Source organism: Panthera tigris, chromosome D4 (assembly GCF_018350195.1).
Source record: "Panthera tigris isolate Pti1 chromosome D4, P.tigris_Pti1_mat1.1, whole genome shotgun sequence".
Taxonomy (NCBI): Eukaryota; Metazoa; Chordata; class Mammalia; order Carnivora; family Felidae; genus Panthera; species Panthera tigris.
In genome coordinates, this window is record NC_056672.1 from 67,605,997 (window position 1) to 67,628,434 (window position 22,438).

General features: G+C 42.7%; 1 protein-coding gene across 6 annotated transcripts in view; it reads left to right on the forward strand.

Annotated features, from left to right (window-relative positions):
- Positions 1-15,989, forward strand: part of ZNF462 (zinc finger protein 462) — a 144,576-nt gene extending 128,587 nt beyond the window's left edge. For 5 of the 6 annotated variants that reach the window (XM_042963821.1, XM_042963822.1, XM_007094269.3 and 2 more), the window contains 3 exons: positions 9,796-9,928; positions 14,286-14,409; positions 15,587-15,989. In XM_042963821.1, coding sequence (XP_042819755.1) covers positions 9,796-9,928; positions 14,286-14,409; positions 15,587-15,794 — 465 coding nt within the window. In that variant the 3' untranslated portion in view covers positions 15,795-15,989. Of the gene's footprint in view, positions 1-9,795; positions 9,929-14,285; positions 14,410-14,773; positions 14,920-15,586 lie in introns of all 6 variants that reach the window. The other variant, XR_006210392.1, reaches the window with a different exon arrangement.
- The last annotated feature ends 6,449 nt before the right edge of the window (positions 15,990-22,438 follow it).

Below are 22,438 nucleotides of genomic sequence, written 5' to 3' on the forward strand. Positions count from 1 at the left end.
CAAGACCTATATATAATATATATATTATATATTATATATATAATAGATCCTCAGTAAATGTTAATGTCCTACAGGCTTTTACATCTTTATAAACTTGATCCTGGGAACAGATAGATCTACAAGATGCTGGAGATCCAGATTATTGTGCTAACCGCCAAAAATAAAGTGTGCGGTAGACTTTAGCAATTGGTTGGAAATTAAGGTTTACTTTTTTTTCCCCAGTAAGACTGTGTGTTGAGTGCATTGCTCATCATATTCTTCCACTGGTAGCTTTGGGTGATTTTTGTGTGGTGGGGGGAACCTATGGAAGAAACTAAGAGACCGTAGGATGTATTTGCAGCCAAAGGACTTTGTTCATTAGGACTGGACGTCCAAACCTGGACTTCGGAATTCTGCCTGCAAAAACCCATAGACCTCAAGGAGTGTCTCTAAAGTTGTCACACTGTATCTATCATTCATGGACTAGACAGAATACTGGTACAGCAGGAAGGATCCTTGAAGTCAAATAAACCATTCCATTTAAGAACCAGACTCCCAAGTGCACTGGCTGTACACTGCCATGTTTATCCTCAGAAGCCAAGGTGAAGTAGAAGACATATGACAGCACCCTCATTTTTCACGTGACACACAGCATCTTGCCTTTCTAGACCTTAATCTTTGCGCCCGTGAACAAAGACTCACTTGCAATCTCTTGGAATCTAAAGTAAACAGTCCAGGAGGCTATTTGAAATTCTGTTTTTTTCATCCTTCAGCTCTGTTTTTTCAATCTCAGTAGGTCTGTTCTGTGATTTCTATGATTTCAGTCCCTCCCTCCTTCAGTCCTTCCCTCCTTCCCCCTCTCTGTCACACACACACACACACACACACACACACACACACACACACACACAAAATGAAGTCCTGTATCAGTAGTGCCATTCATCAGTAATGCTGGTGAAAGATGAAGACGACATTTTTAAGAACCATGAAGTCATGAAAAAAAAATACCTTGCTCTTCTCCCATTTAAAAAACATTTTTTAAAGAAAGTTTAAGTATATGCAGTACCTTGTTAGTGTTCTTTATGATTCTGAAGTCTCTTTGCTAGTTTAAGGAACATAAAAATATATTATCTCTAACTTGGTTAGCTCATAAAATTGTCATGTTCGCTATATTAAATTTAGAAGGATAGTCTATTCAGGCAATACACATTCACTAATTGAATTTACTCTGAAATGTTTTTAATTTTTTATACAAATGGAGCCTCAGGCGGCCGAACTCTAAGGAACTCGTATCTCTTCCTCTTACTTTTTGCCAGTCTAGGGGAAGCAGCAGAACATTAAGCTCGGGAGGAATCCCCAACATTTTAGTTTTGCCAATAAAATCGTTCAGCTTTCTGGACTAGTGAAATCCATAGTGGCAAAAAAGTCACATAGAGCATTTGTGTTCCGCAAAGGAAAGGAGAAGAAACAAAACCAAAGGAAAACCTTCCCAAATTATAAAACACACCTTTGGCCACACTTTTTTTTTGGATTGTATTTAATTTCAAAACTTAGTACCAGCAGCTTTGTCTTGATCGACTGAGGATTTGTGCAAGGCGAATGTTTCTCTAAAAGATCATGTCATTTCAACTCTGCTTAGTCTTGCTTCTTGATTTGTCACCTACAGACCCTGCTTCTTTCAGGGACTTTGGAAGACTGAGAAATCAGAAGTAGATGAGCAAGAGGTGTGACCGTTTTTCAGAGGGATGTGCCTCGCAGAACCACACATGTTATTTTTCAAGTAGGCAGTTGAAGATGTTCTCTGCCTATAACTTTTGAAACTGTCCACTAAACTCTCCAAGGTTCATTGTTCCTGCTTCCGAGGCCGCATGAGACTGCTCCTTGGTTAAGGCACCTATTTCAATCTGCCTCAACTTACACTTAACTCTTAACAAGTCTTTGTCTTGCCATTGGATGCAACATTCTTGAAATGGAAACCGCATTACTTATTTGTCTTTTCTTCCCAAATCTAGTCATAGTTCCCTGCGTACAATAAAGTATCTGGTAGCTGTTTGCTAAATAAACCAATATATGAAATCTCTTATCAAGTAGGAAATTTTAAGTATCCTGCTTGTTCATGTAAGCAAAATGTGGCAGCATTGACCGCATCTTTCCTCCCTAGATTTTAAGTTTAGTACATTGGCAACAGCTCATTTGGCCAGCAACAAAGTTCTTTGACTTTCTTAATGATGCTTCTTACTTGGCTTTTTCAGTACCTGTGACTGCAGTTATCCTGAGATTTTCCAAATAACTTCGTTTTGTCTGGGCTTTTGCTGAGCTAGGTCTGGCAGAAGCATCTTTTCTGCTTCTGACTCAGTGATTACAAAAGAAAGTAGATATTCTCCTTGACCTCTGTGCTCCATACCCTCCTGGGTACTTTTCTGTCCTTTCTTCTTATTGTTCTTAGAAAGGTTTTTATTTTGAAAAAAATTCTCAAAAGACTCTACTCCTCTATCCCATCAAGTTTTACAGCATTATAAAGTCACAGTACCTTTTTCTGCCTTCCTCTTATGTTCAGTCGGTATCTGGGGCGGGGTTGGGGGGTGGCGAATTTTGCATTTCTCTAGGTGATTTGCATTATAATGGGGAAAGCTGGAGCCATGGCATCTGAAGATATGAGTTCCAATCCTGGCATTATCACTTAACTTGTTTAGTGTTGCTTTCCTCATCTACAAATATGGAAGATAACACATCTCTCTCAGAGTGGTCATAAGGGTTTAAGGGATGCATGTGAAAACACTTGGATTAATTTTTCGTATGTAATAGATATTTGTTAAGAATTGAACAAAATCTTTTAGAAAATGTCTAGTCTTATTAGCCAGCAAATTTTTATCATTGGGTACAGTATTATGAAGTTCTTTATACTTTATGGTCTCCCATGGTTTTTATGTTACCAGTACATTCAAATAACATTTATTGTGTGTCAACTCAATGACCGACCTTATACTCTGTACTTACTTAAAGCTAAATAAGAAGTGGTTGCTACCCTGGAAGAGTTTATAAGCAAGGAGGTAACACAAGCTTAAGTAAAGAACCACAAGCCAGCATGACGAGTGCTTGATAAAGGTGTCTACAAAATAGGAGGGCAGCACGGAGCAAAGCAAATATGGTGTCACGGCTTCTCTTCCATAGAACTTTAATATACTTAGCTGAATGTCCCTTCTAGGAGCTTTTACAGGAGCTTTGATCGAAATGCTCTGAATTCAAGATTTTTACCTGCACCTTTGACCATCTTCCTATAAGAAATCGTAGAGACAATGCTGTGCTGACCCTTTCTCCTACTGATTTCATTCTTGTTCTGACTTTCAAAGATAGGCAGAGATCGCTGGGTAGACCACCTGATATTATTATTATGTTTTAACGTTTATTTATTTATTTTTGAAAGAGAGAGCACAAGTGGAGGAGGAGCAGAGAGAGACACACAGAATGTGAAGCAGGCTCCGGGCTCCGAGCTGTCAGCACAGAGCCCAACATGGGGCTCAAACTCACGAACTGTGAGATCATGACCTGAGCCAAAGTCAGAGGCTTAATCGACTGAGCCACCCAGGCGCCCCTAGACCACCTGCTATTATAAGTCAGAGGTTGGCAAACTCTAGACCATAGATCAAATCTGGCCCACTGCCTGTGTTTATATGGCCCACCAGCTAAGAATGGTTCTGATATTTTTAAATGACTGAAAAAAAATCAAGAGAGTAGTATTTCATGACACATGAAATTATATGAGTTTCAAATTCCAGTGCCTGTAAATACAGTTTCATTGGAACACAGCCATGCTCATCCATTTCTGTATTGTCTGTGGTTGCTTTCAAGCCCCAGCAGCAGTTGAGTAGTTGTGACAGAAACTACATGGTCCAGAAAGCTTGGAATACTTGGTTATCGGGCGCTGTGCACAAAGTTTGCCCGCCATGCTGTAAGGCCTTTAAAATCTTTGCAGCTCTACACATCCTTGGTATGGGACTGAGATGGGCATTTCTCGTGTAAGAGGCAGCTTTCCCGTGCTCTCTGGTGTCACTTCTTCTAGAAATAAAAATGTTCACTTTGGCCTTTCTTCGTAACATGAACATGCAGTGTTAGGTGACGTGAACACCCTGACAGCTTGTCCCTTTTGAAGGTACAAATGTTAAGTAAGAAGGAGGGGGGACTCTGGAAACATTAAGGGGTTTTTTCTTCATCGCGATCTCCCCCATTTAATGTCTGCGAAGTAATCTGAAGACAAGGGTGTCTGATTTCATTCTTTCGTTAACCAGCAAGTTTATATCAGTCTTGCCTGTAAGACTGGGTTTGTCACCATAGGACAGCATGAAAATGCATGTTCAACTTGTAATATTTGTAAATCATATAATACTTCTCCCCTTAGAATAAGCCTCGAATATGGAAATTCCTTCATATCTAGGGAAATTCATTCATTTTGCTGAATGGTTAAAAAAACAACAGACAGAAGGACAAACATAGTTGCAAAGCTTGAATACGAGGCGCGAACATGGAAGGGTTTACAACGTCAGCACACTCCAGTGTTCACGGGTAAAGGTTCTGCTGGTTGTTGGCGGTTCATCTCACATTCTTAAGGGCTAGTGGCCTGCACAGGGGACTTTGGATTCATGGGCAATCGCAAATAACTTTCACGGATATAAGGATCTATATATAGTTTTACAGTCTGAGGGATTATGTATTTGAACAAGCCCATCTTCAAACACATGTATGGTTTCTTTTGCCTTCCAAAGGCTTCAAGGAACCAGGTTCTAAATCTCGAACTCTTACCCTTGGTCTTTCTCCCTCTCTTGTGGGCCTTTTGGGAGACAAGACAGTCAATTTTTTTGGCACCTCCAGAGAAAGAAGTGAATTTCCCTCAGTATGTCCTCTGCATATGCGCAATCTCTAGGTCTGGAAAGTAACTTACTGGTATGATCACTTCAGAAGCTGACCTAGAAATCTGTTGGGACTTCAGTAAAGTCCATGGCTTTTGAGTTGATTTCACATCTGGAAATTTAGCCCATAAGGTGAAAGCTAAACATGAAAGAAAGATTTATATACAGTAAGATGGCTTGCTGCGTTTTTAATAGTGAAAAGCCAAGAAGAGCCAAAGGCGAACTCATATGGGGGGAGTCAAGTAAGGTGTAGTACATTCAGTTGGTAATAGTGATTGAAAATGATTATTAATGGTATTTATACCATGCCAGGCATAAAAGAAAGCAGGATACACACTTGTAGGTTTTTTAACATGATTACAGCAATCAAATAATCTATGCATAGAGAACAGGAATACAGAAATACAATAACTCATTAACAGTTATATGTATAGATAGTTGGACCTGAAGCTTTTTCTATTTTCCAGTTATTCTTCATGCGTGCTTTTAGGAAAGAAAGACATAGTAAATTAAAACGAAGAAGTACTGTAGGCAGGAGAGAGCAGCACCCCCTCTAACACAGACACTGCACCAGCCGTGGAGATCCAGCTGTGAACGAGATGCACAGAGTGTCTGTCTGTCTGTCCGCATGAGCTTACAGTTCAGTGGGGGAGGCTCAGGCCATAAATAGTTAACCACTGAGCGGGAGGATTTATAAAAGGGGGGGGGGGGTGCTGAGGAAGCATAGAGCCAGGACATTCAACCAAGGAGGAGTTTACGGAGGATGTAGTGACACGGAAGCAGGGCTAGAAGGCGGAGGAGTCCCTGAGTAACAGAAGCAGGTAGAGAGAATTTCAGACAGAGAAAGTGGCCTGTGCGGGAAGAGGCAGAAATTCCAGAGCATGGCGTAGTCTGGGAACGTCAGTAAGTTCAGGATGGTGGCAGTTCAGGTGGTCTGGAGAAGGTGGGCCTGGTGAGGAGATAGCTGGCCATTTCCAACTACAGTGAGAAGTTGAGATTTTGTCCTCCGGGCAAGCGGAAACGGACATGAGTAGACTTACATATTTATTTTTAATCGCTCAGACCACACGGGAAAATAGATGCAAGACTGGATGCTGGGAAAGCAGCGAGGAGGGAGGGAGGGAGGGGGCTTGCAGTATTCCAGATGAGAGACGGTGGCTCAAAACTGCAGCAAGGGTGGACCTGGTGGGTATGATGCTAAGTGAAATAAGTCAGAGAAAGACAGGTACCAAATGATGTCACTCATGTGGTATCTAGAAAACGAACGAATAAACAAAGAAACAGACCCATAAATACAGAGAACAAACTGAGGGTTGCCAGAAGGGAGGGGGTGGCGGGAGGGGCAAAACGGGTGAAGGGGAATAGGAAATAACAGGCCTCCAGTTATGAATGAGTCACGGGGATGAGAGGCACAGCGTGGGGACTAGAGCCAGTGGTGTTGTAATGGCGATGTGGACTGATTGGACGTATCTACCATGGTGGTGACCGTAGCATAATGTATAAACCAATCACCTCATTGTACACCCAAAACTACTGTAATATTGTGTGTTAACTATACCTCCATTTTAAAAACCACGGTATTTTTTTTTAAATTTTTTTTTTTAACGTGTATTTATTTTTGAGACAGAGACAGAGCATGAACGGGGGAGGGTCAGAGAGAGAGGGAGACACAGAATCTGAAACAGGCTCCAGGCTCTGAGCAGTCAGCACAGAGCCTGACGCGGGGCTCGAACTCACCGCGATGACGCGGGGCTCGAACTCACCGCGAGATCGTGACCTGAGCCGAAGTCGGACGCTTAACCGACTGAGCCACCCAGGCGCCCCAAAAACCATGGTATTTTTAAAAAATGAATATGATAAAGCACTAACATCTTTGAGAAGTAATTAAAATTCCAAATAATAGTTAAAAGACATTTTTAATGCATCAAGGAGTCTTCCTGTTGTATTAATATCGGATGGCTGATTTGGGAATTTAAAGTTTAGGGAGAACCCAACACCGTAAAGGGTTTTTATTTTAAAATCTTCTGGTTAAATAGCAAAATTTTGAGTGTTCACTTTGAAATCTTTTAATTGCCTAACAAAGATTTTAGAAAGCTTCAGGACAAATAAATCCCGGGTTAGCCCCGGATGAACGTCATACCGTGAAAATGTCATGTACTCTTTTAAAATTGTGCAGACTCCAACATGTTAACAGTTTTCCGGTGGAGGGATGATGGTGACGGGAAAATGGGCAAATACAGTCCTTAGAAAAACCCAGAAGGAGGAAAAGAAAAACATAACATTTGGTTTTGTGACAGATCTCCTTCTGTCATGAGTTCCCTGAGAAGCAGGGGCTTCTCCATCTAGCATGGGGCCTGGCATACGTGGGGTCCTTGTTGAAAGAACGAACAAATGACTGAATGGATAAATGACCTGATTAAAGGAGACATTTGAGGATTCTTTTTGACCTATCTTATCCTGGTTTCCTTATTTTCATTTCCTGGCAACGGCCGCCCTCATGCCCTTCACACACACCTGCAGTTGCCCCGGCTAGAGGTGCAAAGCGGAGGAAGGTGGTCAGAAAAGGCTACGCTTGGGACATCTGGGTGGCTCAGTCGGTTGAGCATCCGACTTCAGCTCAGGTCATGATCTCACGGTTCATGAGTTCAAGCCCTGCATCAGACCGCTGCTGTCAACCTGCATCAGATCCTCTGTCCCCCCTCTCTCTGCCCCTGCCCTGCTCGCACTCTTCCTCCCTCTCTCTCTCTTTCTCTCTCTCTCTCTCTCAAAAGTAAATAAACGTTTATGAAAACAAAAAAGAAAAAATTTTGGTCACATAAGGATATGTTACTTTACACATATTTCAAAGTTAGGTAAATTGGAACCTTGCCTCCTTTTCCTGAAAAACTGGCAACCCAGAAAACTTTTATTCAAATATTTGTCATAAATGCTATTTGGTTAAAACGTAGACTTTGTGGCTAAACATAACTTCATAAATATTCATTTACGATGCTTGTTATAAGTGTTTCCAAAAGCCAAAATTGGAAAAGGCCACGTTCCCAGAAAGGAGAAGGAAACTACATTTTGGGGAACTATTATGTTGTAGGTACTGGGCTGACCCCCTTTAACAAACGAGGACACTGAGGATGTACCTTGAGTAACTTCCCCACAATCTCGTGGTTAATGGCAAACTGTGAACTTGAAGTCAGGTCTGTCAGACTTCAAACCTCATTCTCCTTCTGCTCTTCTTTTGTGTTTTTATGTCATACAAACAAAGAAATAAAAGTCCTTGTGGGTCTGGAGGAGTGAGGCATGGTAGATACATCCCAGGTAGGAAGGTGCTGTAAGCAGAAGTCCCTTGAAGACAGTTACTGTGAACTGTTAGCAAGAAAGAGCACTAAAGATTCTGAACGTGACTCTTCCTCCCTCTCACCTTAGTCCATTAACTTTTCATTTTAATTAATTCTGCAGATGAGCAAAGCAAGCTCTTGCCTTCCCTGAGCGTTTAGCAACGAGAGCAACAGAAACTTCTTTTCTCCCTCATGTTGGGCTGTTGGCAAAGTCCACTGTCAACCGATTTCATGGATCGCATTATTAAAGTCGGATCAATTTATTATTCCTCTCACTTTAAAAGTGTGTTTATCCTGAGTTTTCTTCCTCCTTTTGCACGCTGCCTACCTTCTACAGGATGTTGTTGGGGCAATATTAAGTCTTTTCACAGGACTGTCTATTGGCCCTGCTACTCTGAGTCTTTTTCTCTCACATTTGTCACAGTTGATGATGATGTTCCCATCTGCCAGGCATATGGAATTGGTGGTGCTCAGCAAATCTTTGTTCCAGTCTGGTCCCAGAGAGTATTTTGGGATTATCTTGTAAATTCTCCCTTTCCTCTCCTGTGCCCTCAATATGCTCTGTCTCTTCTGTAGCAGCTCTTGAAATCTAATGAATGATGTCTGCCTTCCCTCCCGAACTAAACTGTGAGCCTCTGGAGGCCAGGACAGGGTCTCACTCATCTCACTCATCTCACTCATCTCTGTGGGTCCCTCCCCCGGCCCCCAACAGGGGGAGCACGGCACCTTCCACAGAGGAATAGCCCATCGCAGTTGAATGACTTGAGACATACTGTTGGCTTAAGTCCCGTGCTAACCTGTCGTTCCTGATAATTCTATGCATACAAACTGGAGAAATTCTGAAAATAGATTAGTCAAGAAGGTAAATTTTGTGCTACTGTTGACGTAAGGACCCTAAACGTAACATCATTACAAAGTTTTTTTAGTGTGGATTTTTATTTCCCTTGGGTGTAACTCCTTTTAGGAGTTACTCGTCTAGATTCTTCTCAGGTAGTCCCAGCTTCAATCTACAGGTTATGGTCAGCTTTGAAAACAGTAACACTAACAGTGACAGTATTGTTTTCCATTTACTGGAGTCAGGAGTTGGATAGTTGTTATCTGGCCTAAGCTGGGGTAGCCCCCAGACCTCCAGGTTTATAAGACTGTGGGGAAGAAGGTTGTGACTCTCATGCTAAGTTTTCAGGAACCTTCCAGAGCCTCTTCACCTCCAGACGTGTTTGAAACTTAGGTAGTTTAAGAAAGTTACACCTTTGAAATCAACTCAAAAGGTATCACTGGACACCTACTCTGTACCCCGGGCTTTGTGATACTTTGATTTCCTGTTGACTATAGCTCACATTTTATACTAAATCTAGTAAGGAAGGTCCAGTGTTCCTTTAAAAATGTTGGAATGTGGGGTAAAGGATAGACCCGCCTCTGGAATAGTCAAAGTGAAGAAAAGGGTCTCCTAGGCACTGGTGTTGTACTGTCCTGATTCCAAAAACACGGTCATTGGAAGATGATGTTGGAAAGATCTCTCCCCCAGGGAGAACTCTGTTCAGTCTGCGGTTCATTATTCTCTCATTTGTTTGGGCCTTTTTCAGGTGAGCCGTAACTTTGAGCTGGTTGGACGGGTTAACTTGGATCAGCTGGAACAGATGAAGGAAAAGATGGAGAGCTCCAGCAGTGATGATGAGGACAAGGAAGAAGAAATGAACAGCAAGGCTGATGACAGAGGTTAGTCTCAGCCCTGCCCTCGGAGGCCCAGATGGCATCTAGCACGTCCATGGTGAGACAGAAGGGAGGCAGAAGGTTGTTGTAGGAGGAACAGAAGGAATGATCCTTCTTAGTTAAGTAGCAGAACAGACTGACTTAAGAAACATGTCAGGGGCCATGTCTTTGTAAACTATTACCAGCCATAGAAACTTCAAGGAAAACAGACATTTTCTAACTATAGAAACTTAACTATGTTTGTTAAGAAATATATGGTGGTGATTTGTTTTTAATAAGGACCACTGGTGTCTGGGGAAGCTTCACAATAAGGATGGGCAGACAGTAACACAGAGGACACCGTAAATGGAAATGAGCTTAACGTTTCATTACGAGGAATGTAAGTGAACTTCCCATTGAGCACTTAGGTAAAATTGCTGCTGCTAGGGCATCCACTGCTGTGTGGTGGGGGAGGCTGCAAAGAACTTGAACCCTGAGCCCTCTCCGGAAGTCCCTCTGCCTGGCCCTTAACACCTTGTAAAGAGAGAGAAAGGGAGCGACAGTTTTCATTCAGCCGTGTGTTCACAAAGCAAGCTTTCATGGGATTTGTGTACTCTTTTTCCAATTTCCTCTGAGTCCAGAATTATTCTCAAGATAAAGCTTTTCAAAAGTATATCTATATAACCATTCAAAAAAAAAATGTAGGCCTACATTTATATGATCTAGAGTTGGTTTTCTGTATTGTTCAACATAGAATATTGTGGAAGTCCCCAGAGGGTGCATATAAGACTATGGGTTTCAGATGTGTTAGTGTAGTTATTAGGGATTCATCAAAAGCACCTGGATAACAAACATGAGAAATACACAGGATAGATACCATCCCAGTGACGATAAGAATGGGATGACGTTATCAGCATGGAGCATCCTTATGTGCCACGTCCAGTATTTTCTTTAATCTGGTATCATGTAGAGGGTTCTGCAGTTGGCCTGCCTGAATTTGGCTCCCAGTTGTGCTATTAACTAGCTCTATGGCTTTGGGTAAATCGTTTTATCCCATCTGCGTTCATTACTGACAATAATAATATCACCTACCTCCTAGAGATGTGGAGAGCTTAAATGAGATGATGTACAAGACACCAGCGCAGTTCCTGAAGCATAGTAACCACCTCATCGATGGTAGCCCTGCCATGTCATGTATTATCATTTTGCAAAGGGGGACATACAGTCCCAGAAAATTTAAGAGTTTGTTCAAAGGAAAAACATATATATTGGAAGCCGAATTTAGGTCTTCTGGCTCCAAAGCCAAGATCTCTTTACACTACATCTCATTTCTCGAACACTTGGAGCAGTGGGATGTTCTTCACTGAGGGGAACCTAGACCTGAATCCCCTTAGGGCCTCCCTCCGAGGTGCACGTCTGCAGAATGTCACTGTCTCCCCTCCTTACCCGGTGGGTCTGCAGGCCTCCAAATGCCTCTTTGGTGGCCATTTCGCTTGGAGGTTCTCCTCCCTGTTCTCTTTCCTGCCCAGCCCCTCTTCCACTCCATCCCCACCATGACAACCGTAGCAGGGGACCACAGGTTTGCAGTGTGGGGGTCCATTCGGGCCCCTGAAGTCCCAGTGAAGACAACAGCAGGGACTGCCCGCTCTTCAAAGCCCCCGCACCCATGGTCAACCTGAAAAATGAGTGGACAAATAAAACACCCTACCACGTAGGTTGATTGCCCTTGTAAAGTTACAACTTTTATTAGTAGATGCCTTAGTGATTCATTTCTTGCAAGGGAAATGGCTGTGATCTGAGGAAGCATGGTTTCTAATTTTCTTTTCCTTTTTTTTTTTTTTAACATTTCACAAATATGTTCTTAGTGATGAATTCTTTAACGTCTGTGCACTGTTAGCAGAGTTCTCCAGAAGAGGATGCTTTTGACAAGGGGGACAGAGGCTCCTGTTGCTTCATGGTGCTCTGTGCCCTGCTGTTGTTTAGGAAATAAGTTATTCCTTGTTGGTTACTATGACTTGTTTTCATCTCTAAGGCTGAGCACATACGATTTTAGAGGTTACAAGTGTTGCAGAGGCAAGAGGCCCTTTTAGTCTTCCCCTCCCCATGACTCCTCCAGAATGAAAGCATAGCAAATTAGAAAAATAGATGGCAGTTAGGTGCGTGGGGCACCAGGCAAATTTCCTTCCTTGCCTGGCTTGGCCGCCCCCTTTGCGTGGGCACTGGGGCGACAGACCAGTTCGGTTTGACTGTAAAGAATTTCATGGTGTCTGATCACTTCTCACTGGAAAGTGTAGTATCCACATTCATGAGCCGTAACCACATGGCGGGGGGGAACGTCTTTGGGTAGAGGGGCATGTATTCCTCTCTCTGAGGGTAGGGGATTTACATGAGTAACTTCTAGTAATGTTAATGAGAATTACAAGCCTAACCCTCCCCATCCCCCTCTCCGATCCTTGAAAGAACAGCCTCCTTTGTCTCATCTCCTTTGAATCCATTCTCCACCATCTAGGTATATTCTTGCCAATGAGAAGAAATGGCACACAATAGCCTCGGGGAGTTTTTGCCAGACGGTCTGTCTTCTAGGAGTAGAGCGGGAGGTGGCTTTAGTGCAGCTCTCAGGGCTGATGGAGAGCTATTTGATGTGTGACAGGTAATGACTGGCCTCCTCCTTTGAGGATGAAACAGCATGAGCCATTGGAAAGAATAGATGACTGGTTTCATGTTTCCTAAGGGTAAAGGAGCAAATGTGCCAGGAGCATGCCCCTCGTTGGCAAGTGTAGACTTTCATCAGGCACGCTCAGTGCAGGGGGCTCATGTCCTTGTAGCCACCCCATACCCAGCGCCCTTTCCAAAACGGGAACTAGAGAGAAGACTGATCGTGGCCATATCGCAGGTCCTGCCTAGGAAGCTCGGAGGGAATTTGAAAGAGAAGAAACCAGGCATGAAGAAATCAAAATTAACCCAAGCAGAATCCTCCCCACCCCCCTCTCATTATGCAGTTGGGAGGAGTCAGGAAGGCATTCTGTTGATTTCTTGCCCAAGATAATCCCTGCTAAGGAATTAATGCGCAGAGCAGATGGTGCTGTCTCATTTCCAATGAAAAGAATCAAGGAAGATAGTCTGTGCAATTATTTTTAATGGCTTGTGTGGTGATCTTCTTAATTTGTGAGAAAATGTTTCATCTTTTGTTAAAACTGGCCCATTCACATAGCGTTTTGTGCTAAAGATTAAGGCAGCACAGAGACACCTATCCTGTTAACGTCATCCTGAGGATTTGATTAGATGAAGTGTTTCAACCAGGGGACATCTTCCTGTAGCATCTTGTATGTACAAGCACAGGGTGACCAGATATGTAGAGATGATGGACATTTCCCCGTATGCTGCCCTCACTCTGCTGCGTGGCTGCAGGACCGTCTCGGCCCTGCTGTTTATTATCCACAAGGAGATTGGCTCTCTGTGGTGTAATGAAAGACATATGGGCTTAGGACTCGGGAGAACACAAAGGCCACGTGAGCTCTCATCTTTGAGTTTGCCAGGAGGAGTGGTCTGTAAACAATTAGCCAGCCAATCCACATTGATCAGACCCCTAACATGTGCCCAGCGCCATGGAGAAAACAAAACGACCGTCAGTATTTGATGTTTGCAACAGACCTTCCAGAAATGTCTATACCCCCACATTCATGAGTACCACCAATTGAGGAGTAGATGTCAGGCAGCCAGCCAGGGGCCCTCACTAGCTCAGGACATACTTTTACAAACTGGCCTCCCCGCTTCCCAGGATTCTCGTTCACGCTAGCTTCTTTGCTCGCAGATCTCATTCAGTGCTCGTTGCCACCCTGTGAGGTGTTGATTATGACATCCGTGACAGATGAGCACGAGTCGTGAGCCCTCAGCTCTACTTGGAACGCATCGAAACCCTGAGGTCTGCTACGCGTAACCTGGTCCAGTGCCTCTATATTCTTTTTAGTGAGCAAAGATAAACCTGTGTCAAATAGAAAATGAATAGGTGCTAAATAGCGAGGCACTGGTAGAGCATCCTAGAAGGAAGAGATTCGATAGAAAAAACTGCCGAGACGCTGTTGGAATGGACAGAAGGGGTTCTTCGGGCCAGAAAGACCCAGACTATTTGTTTGTGATGAGGCAGTGAGGAGGAACGGGGCTGCTGGGGGCCTGGGACCCAGGAGCTGCTCTTGACGGCTATCCAAGAAATGCCCTGACGTGAGAAGCCAGTAGGAGAACTAAGAGTAAGGAATCTGGAAATTGCCTTCATGGAGGGTTTTACGGGTGAAAGTAGGAAAGAAAGGAGGTTTCCTAATGAATGTTGACTTCCCTCTTCTGCTTCCTCCCACAGCACACAGGTAACACTTCTGCTTTCTCCTCACAGATCTGATGAGATTTGCTGACCGTGGGGCTGCTATTAACACTGAGAAGCGTTTTCCATGTGAATTTTGCGGACGGGCGTTCTCACAGGGCTCTGAGTGGGAAAGGCACGTGCTCAGACACGGCATGTAAGTTGAGCCGTCCCAAGATCGCCTTTGCCCAAAGTGAGAAGTGGCAGGGAGAGCAGGTTCTGTTTTTTCGTTTTGTGTTTTGTTTTGTTTTGTTTTGTTTTGTTTTGTTTTTGGTCCCCCTGACAATCCGTAGGCCCTTCCCTCTGTGTCACACTTTATTTCTGGGCTTGGGAGGAGAGGCAGCCATCAGGAACTAGGTTTCTTCTTTTCTGTTGGTTTTTTCAATGGTCACCCAGACACAACTCAAATGAGGAAAAATCATCTTTACGAAAGACAAATCCCACTCAAGCCCTCGCGTGGAAGTTTAGTGTTCTCCAGCCAGTGTCCCTTCAGCTTTCATTAGCCTGACATTCTCTGATAGAGCGTGGACCGGGGTCAAAAGATCTGGCTTCTGTTCCTGCCTCTGTGATGACTCATTCCCTGAGTGGCCTTGAACATTCCCTCGCACCTCTTGGTGCCTTCAATGCTCTGCCTCGGGGACAGAGCCAGCTTCTGCCTGCCTCCCAGGTAGGTGGGAGCATATCCGTAAAACACTTATAAGATCTTTGAACATAAAACTGTCCCCTAGACGAGGCACTCTTAGTCTGCCAGACAGAGAGAACCCAGGAGTCAGTTCCTGAGTAGAAAATGCCCCTGAAACCCCAAGCATCTAAACTTCAGAGAACCTAACTAAGTTTCCCTAGACATGGGTTCCATCTTTGGGTTTTTACTTTTTGTTTGTTTTTTTATGATTTGTTTCTGGATCCGTCCATTAAATCTTTACCTGAGTTGCTCTTTTAGTCTTCATAAATACAGCCAATCTCCAAGCTTATGGGTTACACAGAGGAGTTTGAGCATAAGACAGTTCTTGCTACTACTACCAGTTATGACCTATCACCCAGTAGAAGAGGGAACATAAAATAATTATGTTAATGTGGACACAAGGCATGGTATAATCAAAACAGAGTATAATAATGGCTATTTTTGTAGGTTCACATCTTTAATAAGATGCTGAAATACATGACCTAAGCATAACATGTAGCAAAGGATAAATCACTCAGAATTTACTCATATGTTCATGGCATTTACGCAAAGGAAGCCCCAAGGTCTTTTTAGGATCAGGGAAATAAGGACTTTTTTGTTTAATTAGAAAAAAAGGCATACTCATCCATCTCTACCATTACTGTTTCTCCAGGGCGTTGAATGACACCAAGCAGGTGAGCAGAGAAGAAATCCACCTGAAGGAGAGTGTGGAGGACAGTATTAAGATGCCCTCTATAGAGGAAAAGGAAGATGATGAGGCAATCGGGATAGACTTTTCCCTAAAGAGTGAAACAGTAGCCATCTGTGTAGTAGCTGCTGACAAATCTCTCCTGGAGAATGCAGAGGCCAAAAAAGAATAAGCGTTTGGTGAACTTCTTAATCAAACCGTACTTGAACCGTGATGAGAAAGTGGGGAGGGCCAGCTTGGGCTGAGAAGGGCGGGGACAGAAAAGAAGACAGAACAAAGCTGCTTTTTAGGACTGAACAATCTATTTTCAAAGCACTGGTACCTGTGTGAGTGAGTATGTAAATTAAAGTTATTTAAATGGTTGGAATATGTGGCTCCTTTTCCATCACTACACCTTTTCTTCCGGATCTTCATCATGGAAGTGTCATTTGTTGCGGAATATGGAAGCACCTCCCATGCACACGGTGTGCTCTGTGGTGGTCTTGGACAGGATGTGGAAACAGAAGCTCCGTGACAGTACAAGACTTCTCTTAGGGGAACAACTTTTTGACGCACATCTTTCGGTGCGTTTTTCTAGTTTTAATACCTTAAGCTTTTTCAAGACCTAACTGCAGCCGCTTTGGGAAAAAACAAACAAACAAAAAAAAAACACAAAAAAACAAAAAACAAAAACAGAAAACAAAAAAACTGCTTTGCATAAAACAGTCACCTGTTTCCTAGTACCTCAAACTTAACCAAGGGAATTCTCTGCATTTGTCAGTACTACCTGTCGTCGTTGTGGTTAAATGTAGAGAGAACTGCTGGGCAAGACGGTGAATGGAGAAAAAAAAAAGAGAGTTTTAAAGAAAGGAACACAAATTGTGCTTAAAATCCCCACGTGGGTTTTATTTCTTAAAATACTGTGATTTTTTTAATTATTTTAGTAAAAAACAAAACAAAAAAAAGAAACAGACTTTAATTATTAGATAACTGTTTGTGAATTGTCATCCTTTATTCCAGGTAAGCTGTTTATTAGTGTTCAACTATAATTTAGAATTTGGTAGATTCATGTGAGCTAATTTTACGGTGACTGTGGAGTTTTGTTTGCCACATGTTTATTTTCTATCAATTTGAGTGTTACAAACACAGCACAATTCAGTTTTCACATAAATTGTTTTTTTATGTGCGTGTTATTGTTGTTTTAATTTGGGGGTAAGGGAGATTTAGTTTTTTGTGAATAGGAATGTCTTTATTTTAAACATGGAAATAACAAAGAAGTTAACTTTTTTCCCCCTTAATTTAACTAAAGAACCAAACTTTTCGGCACAGCTATGCAGCTTGTGGGCCAGACGAGGAAGTCCTCTTCACCCTTTTGTTGCTTGTCCATTAACACATTATCCGTCTCACACAAATAATTTCTGTTAGGATGGGCTGGCTTTTGTGTGTGATTTAAAAATCTGTGTTCTGTTTTTGTTTGCATTGTGTTTTGGGGGAGGGTTTTTTTCATTTATTTTGTGGAACAAGGGGATATGCTAGAATCCCATCCCTTTGGTGAGTGGACAAGAAATACTTATATCCTATAAGGAGCCTGGAGAACTACTTTTTTTTTTTTTTTTTTTTTTTAATGTAGCTGCCAGCTGCTCTGTTTCCCAATATTAGCTTTTTCAGGAGGGAGCAGCTTAGACTAAATCTAAGTCTACATTTATAATATGTTCTGATTGTGAACAAAGGGTTTCATTCCAAAAAGTAGAAAAGAACTTTCCTTGAAGCCTAGGTTATAGAAGCCTGTGTGTGTGTGTGTGTGCTTGGATGTGTGTGTGCTCGTGTGTATGCGTGTGTGTGAGTCCTTTGGTTTTCATGTTTTGTTTTTTTGTTTTTTGTTTTTTGTTTTTTGTTTTTGTTTTTTTTACTTGGAAGGGTTGTGGGAGGGGGAGGGAAGAAAGGGGCAGGGAATCCTGAGATGACAGTGTCCCACACAGCTTCAAATAAAATCCATGGAAAGATATTGCATTTGTGGAATAGGTGCTTACTTGAAAAGCATGTTCTTCTTTTATTTTCTTGCTGTTAAAAAAGTTTTATTTGTAGGGAGTTTCTTTTAATTTAATTTTTTTTTTTTTAGGGATGGGGGCCATCATGTGGAAACCAGACAATGGGGAAAGTGTGATCTAGACAAAGATAACATTTTGTGTCCATATTTGTTTTTAATTGGCCTCATTTCAAATGTATTAAACAGTTCCATACCTGGATTGGGTGTTTGTATGGTTACCAAAAAAAAAAAAAAAAACAAACAAAAAAAACAAAAAAACAAAAACAAAAAAAAAAACAAAAAAAAATCAAGCAAAAAAAAAAGGAAAGAAAGAAAGAAAAAGGAAAAAAAAACAGAAAATAATTGTGACATGCTTTTATCACTACTTTATTTTTCAAATAACATGTAAATATTGTAATCCATTGGATTTTGTTTTGCTAACCTGTTAATAAAAATATGGGACCATTATCCTTTTAACAAGGCTAGAATGTCATTTTTTTCTTTTTTCAAACATATACCTGATATTTTGTGGCCGCACATTTTGGATGCATTATTATAATTCTGTTGACTGTAATGACATAGAATTTACAACATTTTTTTGTTTAATTTATACAGAGGACATTTTTTTTTTCAGAGCTTGAGAGAAGATAAATAGCAAAATGAGAACCTGTTGACTCCAATAATCAGTGTTTCCCAATACTTGATAGGAGAGAGGGAGATTCTGAGTTCTTGAAGCCAAGGGTTTAAAAAACAACAAAACACACCAGTAGGTTATTCAAGTTGTTTGCAACATACATTTTGTAATGAAATGTGAGAAATTAATAAAGAATTTTTTTCACATGTGTTTATGTGCATCTGTTGTAGATCATTTACAGATAAGAAATGTGGGAATAATAACAGTTGTCTTTCAGTGCATGTACAGGAGAGCTAATTCAAGCCACTGAGTCTACACAGGTATGGAAAGCAAAGGTAATAGTAAGGTGAGATATGAGCTGGGAGTTTTAAAGTTAATATTTCTACATCAGATATTTATCACCAATTGGGGGAATTTTATGGAAGGAAGGTTTTCCACCAAAAATGTGAATCAAAGTGCTATATGAAGCTCGAGAAGGAGGAAGTACTAATGAATAAATGTCATCTGGGGACCCTGAATCTATGAGCACAGTTATTTTAAACTACTGCCACCAACTATCTTACACCAGTAATTATTATTATCATTAACATATTCTTTGAGCTACCCTGTTATAAATCAAAGGAAAAGTTAATAGTCATGAAAAGTAGAAGAGTAAATTAAAACCAACATCACTGATTGTTAAACTCAGCTGATTTATACGATCTGCCTTCACCAGGGTTAGGAGAAGAAAGGCTCACAGATCATTTGTCCAGAACCCGTTCTAAAAATTTGGTTCTCAACTTTCCTTGTCCTCCGTATCCCTTCCACAGAGGAGAGTTTTTAAGACACTTAAAAGAGCATAAAACACAGAAAACAGAAATTTGGATAAATCAGAACCCAAAGGGAAAATGAGGACTGAGTAGCAAAGTAATTATGGTGGAGAACTGACAAAAATGCATTCTGAGAGGCCATACATAAACCATGTATTTGGCTCAGAGCTTCCTGGTAGGCAAGGAAATGAAAGATCAATCAAGAATCACATTCACATTCACATTTACTTTCAAATGCTCAAGAGATACTCAACCTTTTCCAAAACTGCAAGCTGAGAAGTTTCTTTGTGTTTTTCTAAAGGAGAGAAAGTGACGTAGAACTTGTCCATTGACAGCTGTTCTCTTGTGGCCTCCATCAAATAACAGTGTCTGTATTGAGTTGATGTCTAATCCATACTCCCACTTTGTTTTATGGAAAGTAAGTGGAATATACTGATACATTAATCATGGTAGGGACTGCAACAGGGCAACTCCTTGGAACCATAGAGATTTAATTCTTCCACATGTTCTCATGAGGGTCAGTGTGAGGTATGCTTCCGTCTGGTGACTCAGGAATCCACACTCATCTAATGATGCTATCCTTTTAATACACGAATCCTAGGATCATTGTTGAGAGCTTTGGCTGATACACTTCCTCAAATGCCTCCTCCAGGAAGTAGCACCTATCACTTCTCACTTCTCTGGCCACGTGGCCCCATCTAATCACAAGAAAGGGGTTAAGTGTGTGGTCTTCTCTACCTGTGTGCCCAGGAAGGCCACCTGAGCTGACAATCTCTACCATAATCAGGAACTTCATAGAAATGTTCCTTCGGAAACAGGTGGGGTGGGGGTGGGGAGTGGTCAGAAACCTTCCATCCTTTGCAAAGCACAAGATGCAGGTCCTGTTAACCCCTGCACTTAACCAATATTTTTGAGCAAATATTTGGTGGAAGTCACTGTGTGACAACGAACGATACATGCAGCCCCTTTCTTCTGACAGTTCATGAATAGTGAGGCCAGAGGTGCAACGTGGGGAAGATGTACTGCAGGAGGTGCTGGGGCTTGCTGGACCATTAGCCACCTCTGTTGATCCTGGCCACCCTGGGGAAAGATGGCCTTGATTGTGAGCACCTTTCCTCTGTCCATCTGAAAGCTCACATTGGATTTAGGAAAGGACGCAAGAAATTGGTTCCTCATACACATTTGGAGGGTCTTCAGCCCTGAGTTTAACAAAAATTACAATTGCAGCTCTCCCAGGGCTGTGATACAGAGGACAGCACTCGATCCTAGAGACCGTAAGACGCTTCAAAGTATCATGCTCATTATTCCCCGAAAATGTCAGTTCTTTTCCAAACATCCTGCTCTCTGCACATGCCGTTCCCTCTGCCTTCAGTGAACTTGGATTTACCAGAAATTACCTGCCCTATAAGACCCAGCCCAACTGTAACTTCTGATGTGAAGCCTTCCTTGACTCTCTATGCGTCACATGATAGAGTCACTCTACTTATCACCTGCCCTCGTCTTAATAAACATTTATTTATTGAAGACTCTTCTCTTCCCCACCCCCCCACTCCAGCTTAGACTTTAGCTGAGACACACTGCTGTCAGATGCAGCTAGCCTTTTTAAATTCAAATATATTCCTGTTGATACCAAGTGTTAGTTCTCATCTGATTTGGCATCTATGTTACATTTTCTTTCGGAAAGCTTGAGATTGCTTTTTTAAATATCTAAGTAAAAATATGCAGCCTGGTAGATGAAAAATGTCTTTGTCTGAAAGTCTCGGCTCTCTGAAAAAAACATCAGAAGACTGAACCGGCAGTCCCCCTCGAGAGGTCACTTCGGCCATCCTCCTGCCGTCTTGCTCAGATGTGAATAGGAAATGGATGGGGAGATCCACTGGGTCTGAACATTTGGCATCAGTGGCCACCAGCCACGGGGTAGGAGACGCAGAAGCCAGAACCGGAGGTGACGGCGGTGGAGATGTGTGGCTTTGACAAGTGGGTAGACTGTTAAGATGTGTGGTGGTGAAAGCAAGCCCCGAAGGTGGGGAAGATGGGTCCAGAGGCAGGCCTGAGGGAAGAGGTTTTCTTGGAATACGAGCGAGCTGGACATGTTTATTATACAGAGGGAAGGAGCCATGATAGCAACACGGTAACTGGCAAGCAGATTCATACTGGGTGTCAGGCCACAGGAGAGCAGTGAGCTTTGCAGACAGACAGGGACTCTTTCCTCCTAGGCAGAGAAGAGGAGAGGAACGTGATCTCCATGTGCATCCATAGGTGGAAGATGTAGGTGGGGAATGAGTTCATGCTGATGAGCCTTGTCTTTGAGGTGGGATCCAAAGTGACAGGTGGGGGATGAGTTGGCCGGTGGAGATTTGGAGCTGCTACTGAGGGTGGGGTAGAACTGAGTGGAGGGGACAGGGAAGCAGAACAGAACAGAAAACATGATAGAAACAGCTGACTCCAAGGTTCTGGGGTAATAGATCTTTTGCTAGGAATTCCCTCACCATCCCCGCACCACTGCCATGCCCCCCCCCCCGCCCCGCCGCCCGACACACACACACACACACACACACCCCACAACCACCATCACCACCTAATAAAGAAAGGAAATGGAGAGACAGAGAGAGCCAGCTCTTGGAATCAGAAGGGATACTTCCTTTCTCCGCCTACTTAATTATCTGGTTTTTTGAATTAGGGGTGGAAAGCAAACTCGCCTTGTTCCTATTCACGATTTCTCTCTTGAGTTTGCTCCCATTAATGAAACAGCTTAGTTTGGTTAGCTAACTGCATGCATGACTTCCAAAAACCACATCACAATGCAGGAGGAATGCAGCCTCTAGCAACGCTACAGCAGCTTAACCACATTGTTTAGAGAGAGGAGCAGGGCAGTGCCAGTGCCTCTGAAATCCATTTAAGATGTGTGAAAACACAAGATTGAAATTCTGACCTTTCCCCTAAGCTGAGAGAGTCTACTCCAGGGGGCTGTTTGGAAGACTGCAGCTACAGGCCTGGGCCCATCCACGTCTCCCCAGGACTCTTGGCCCCCAGTGGCCTGTCCAGTTTGGAATCCCTGCCTCTCTGTGTCCGTCTGTCCCTGAAGGCGCCAGCCTGAAGGCAGCTGGGCACTTTGGAAGAGGAGATGCTGAGTAAAGAACAGCACTGGGGCCAGAAGAGAAGAGAGGTCGTCAGAGGGCAAAGAGAGGAAAAGGGGAAAACCTTATCTAAATCCTGTGGGTCCTGGTCAACGGTCAACAGTCACCCACTGCCTTTTCAGATTTGCATCAGAGAGGATACTCCACCCCCATGGGCTTTCTGATGCTAACCCGGATGTCAAAAGGTTGGAGGCATCATGGGGCATGAGGAAGGGCATGGAGCTTGGGATT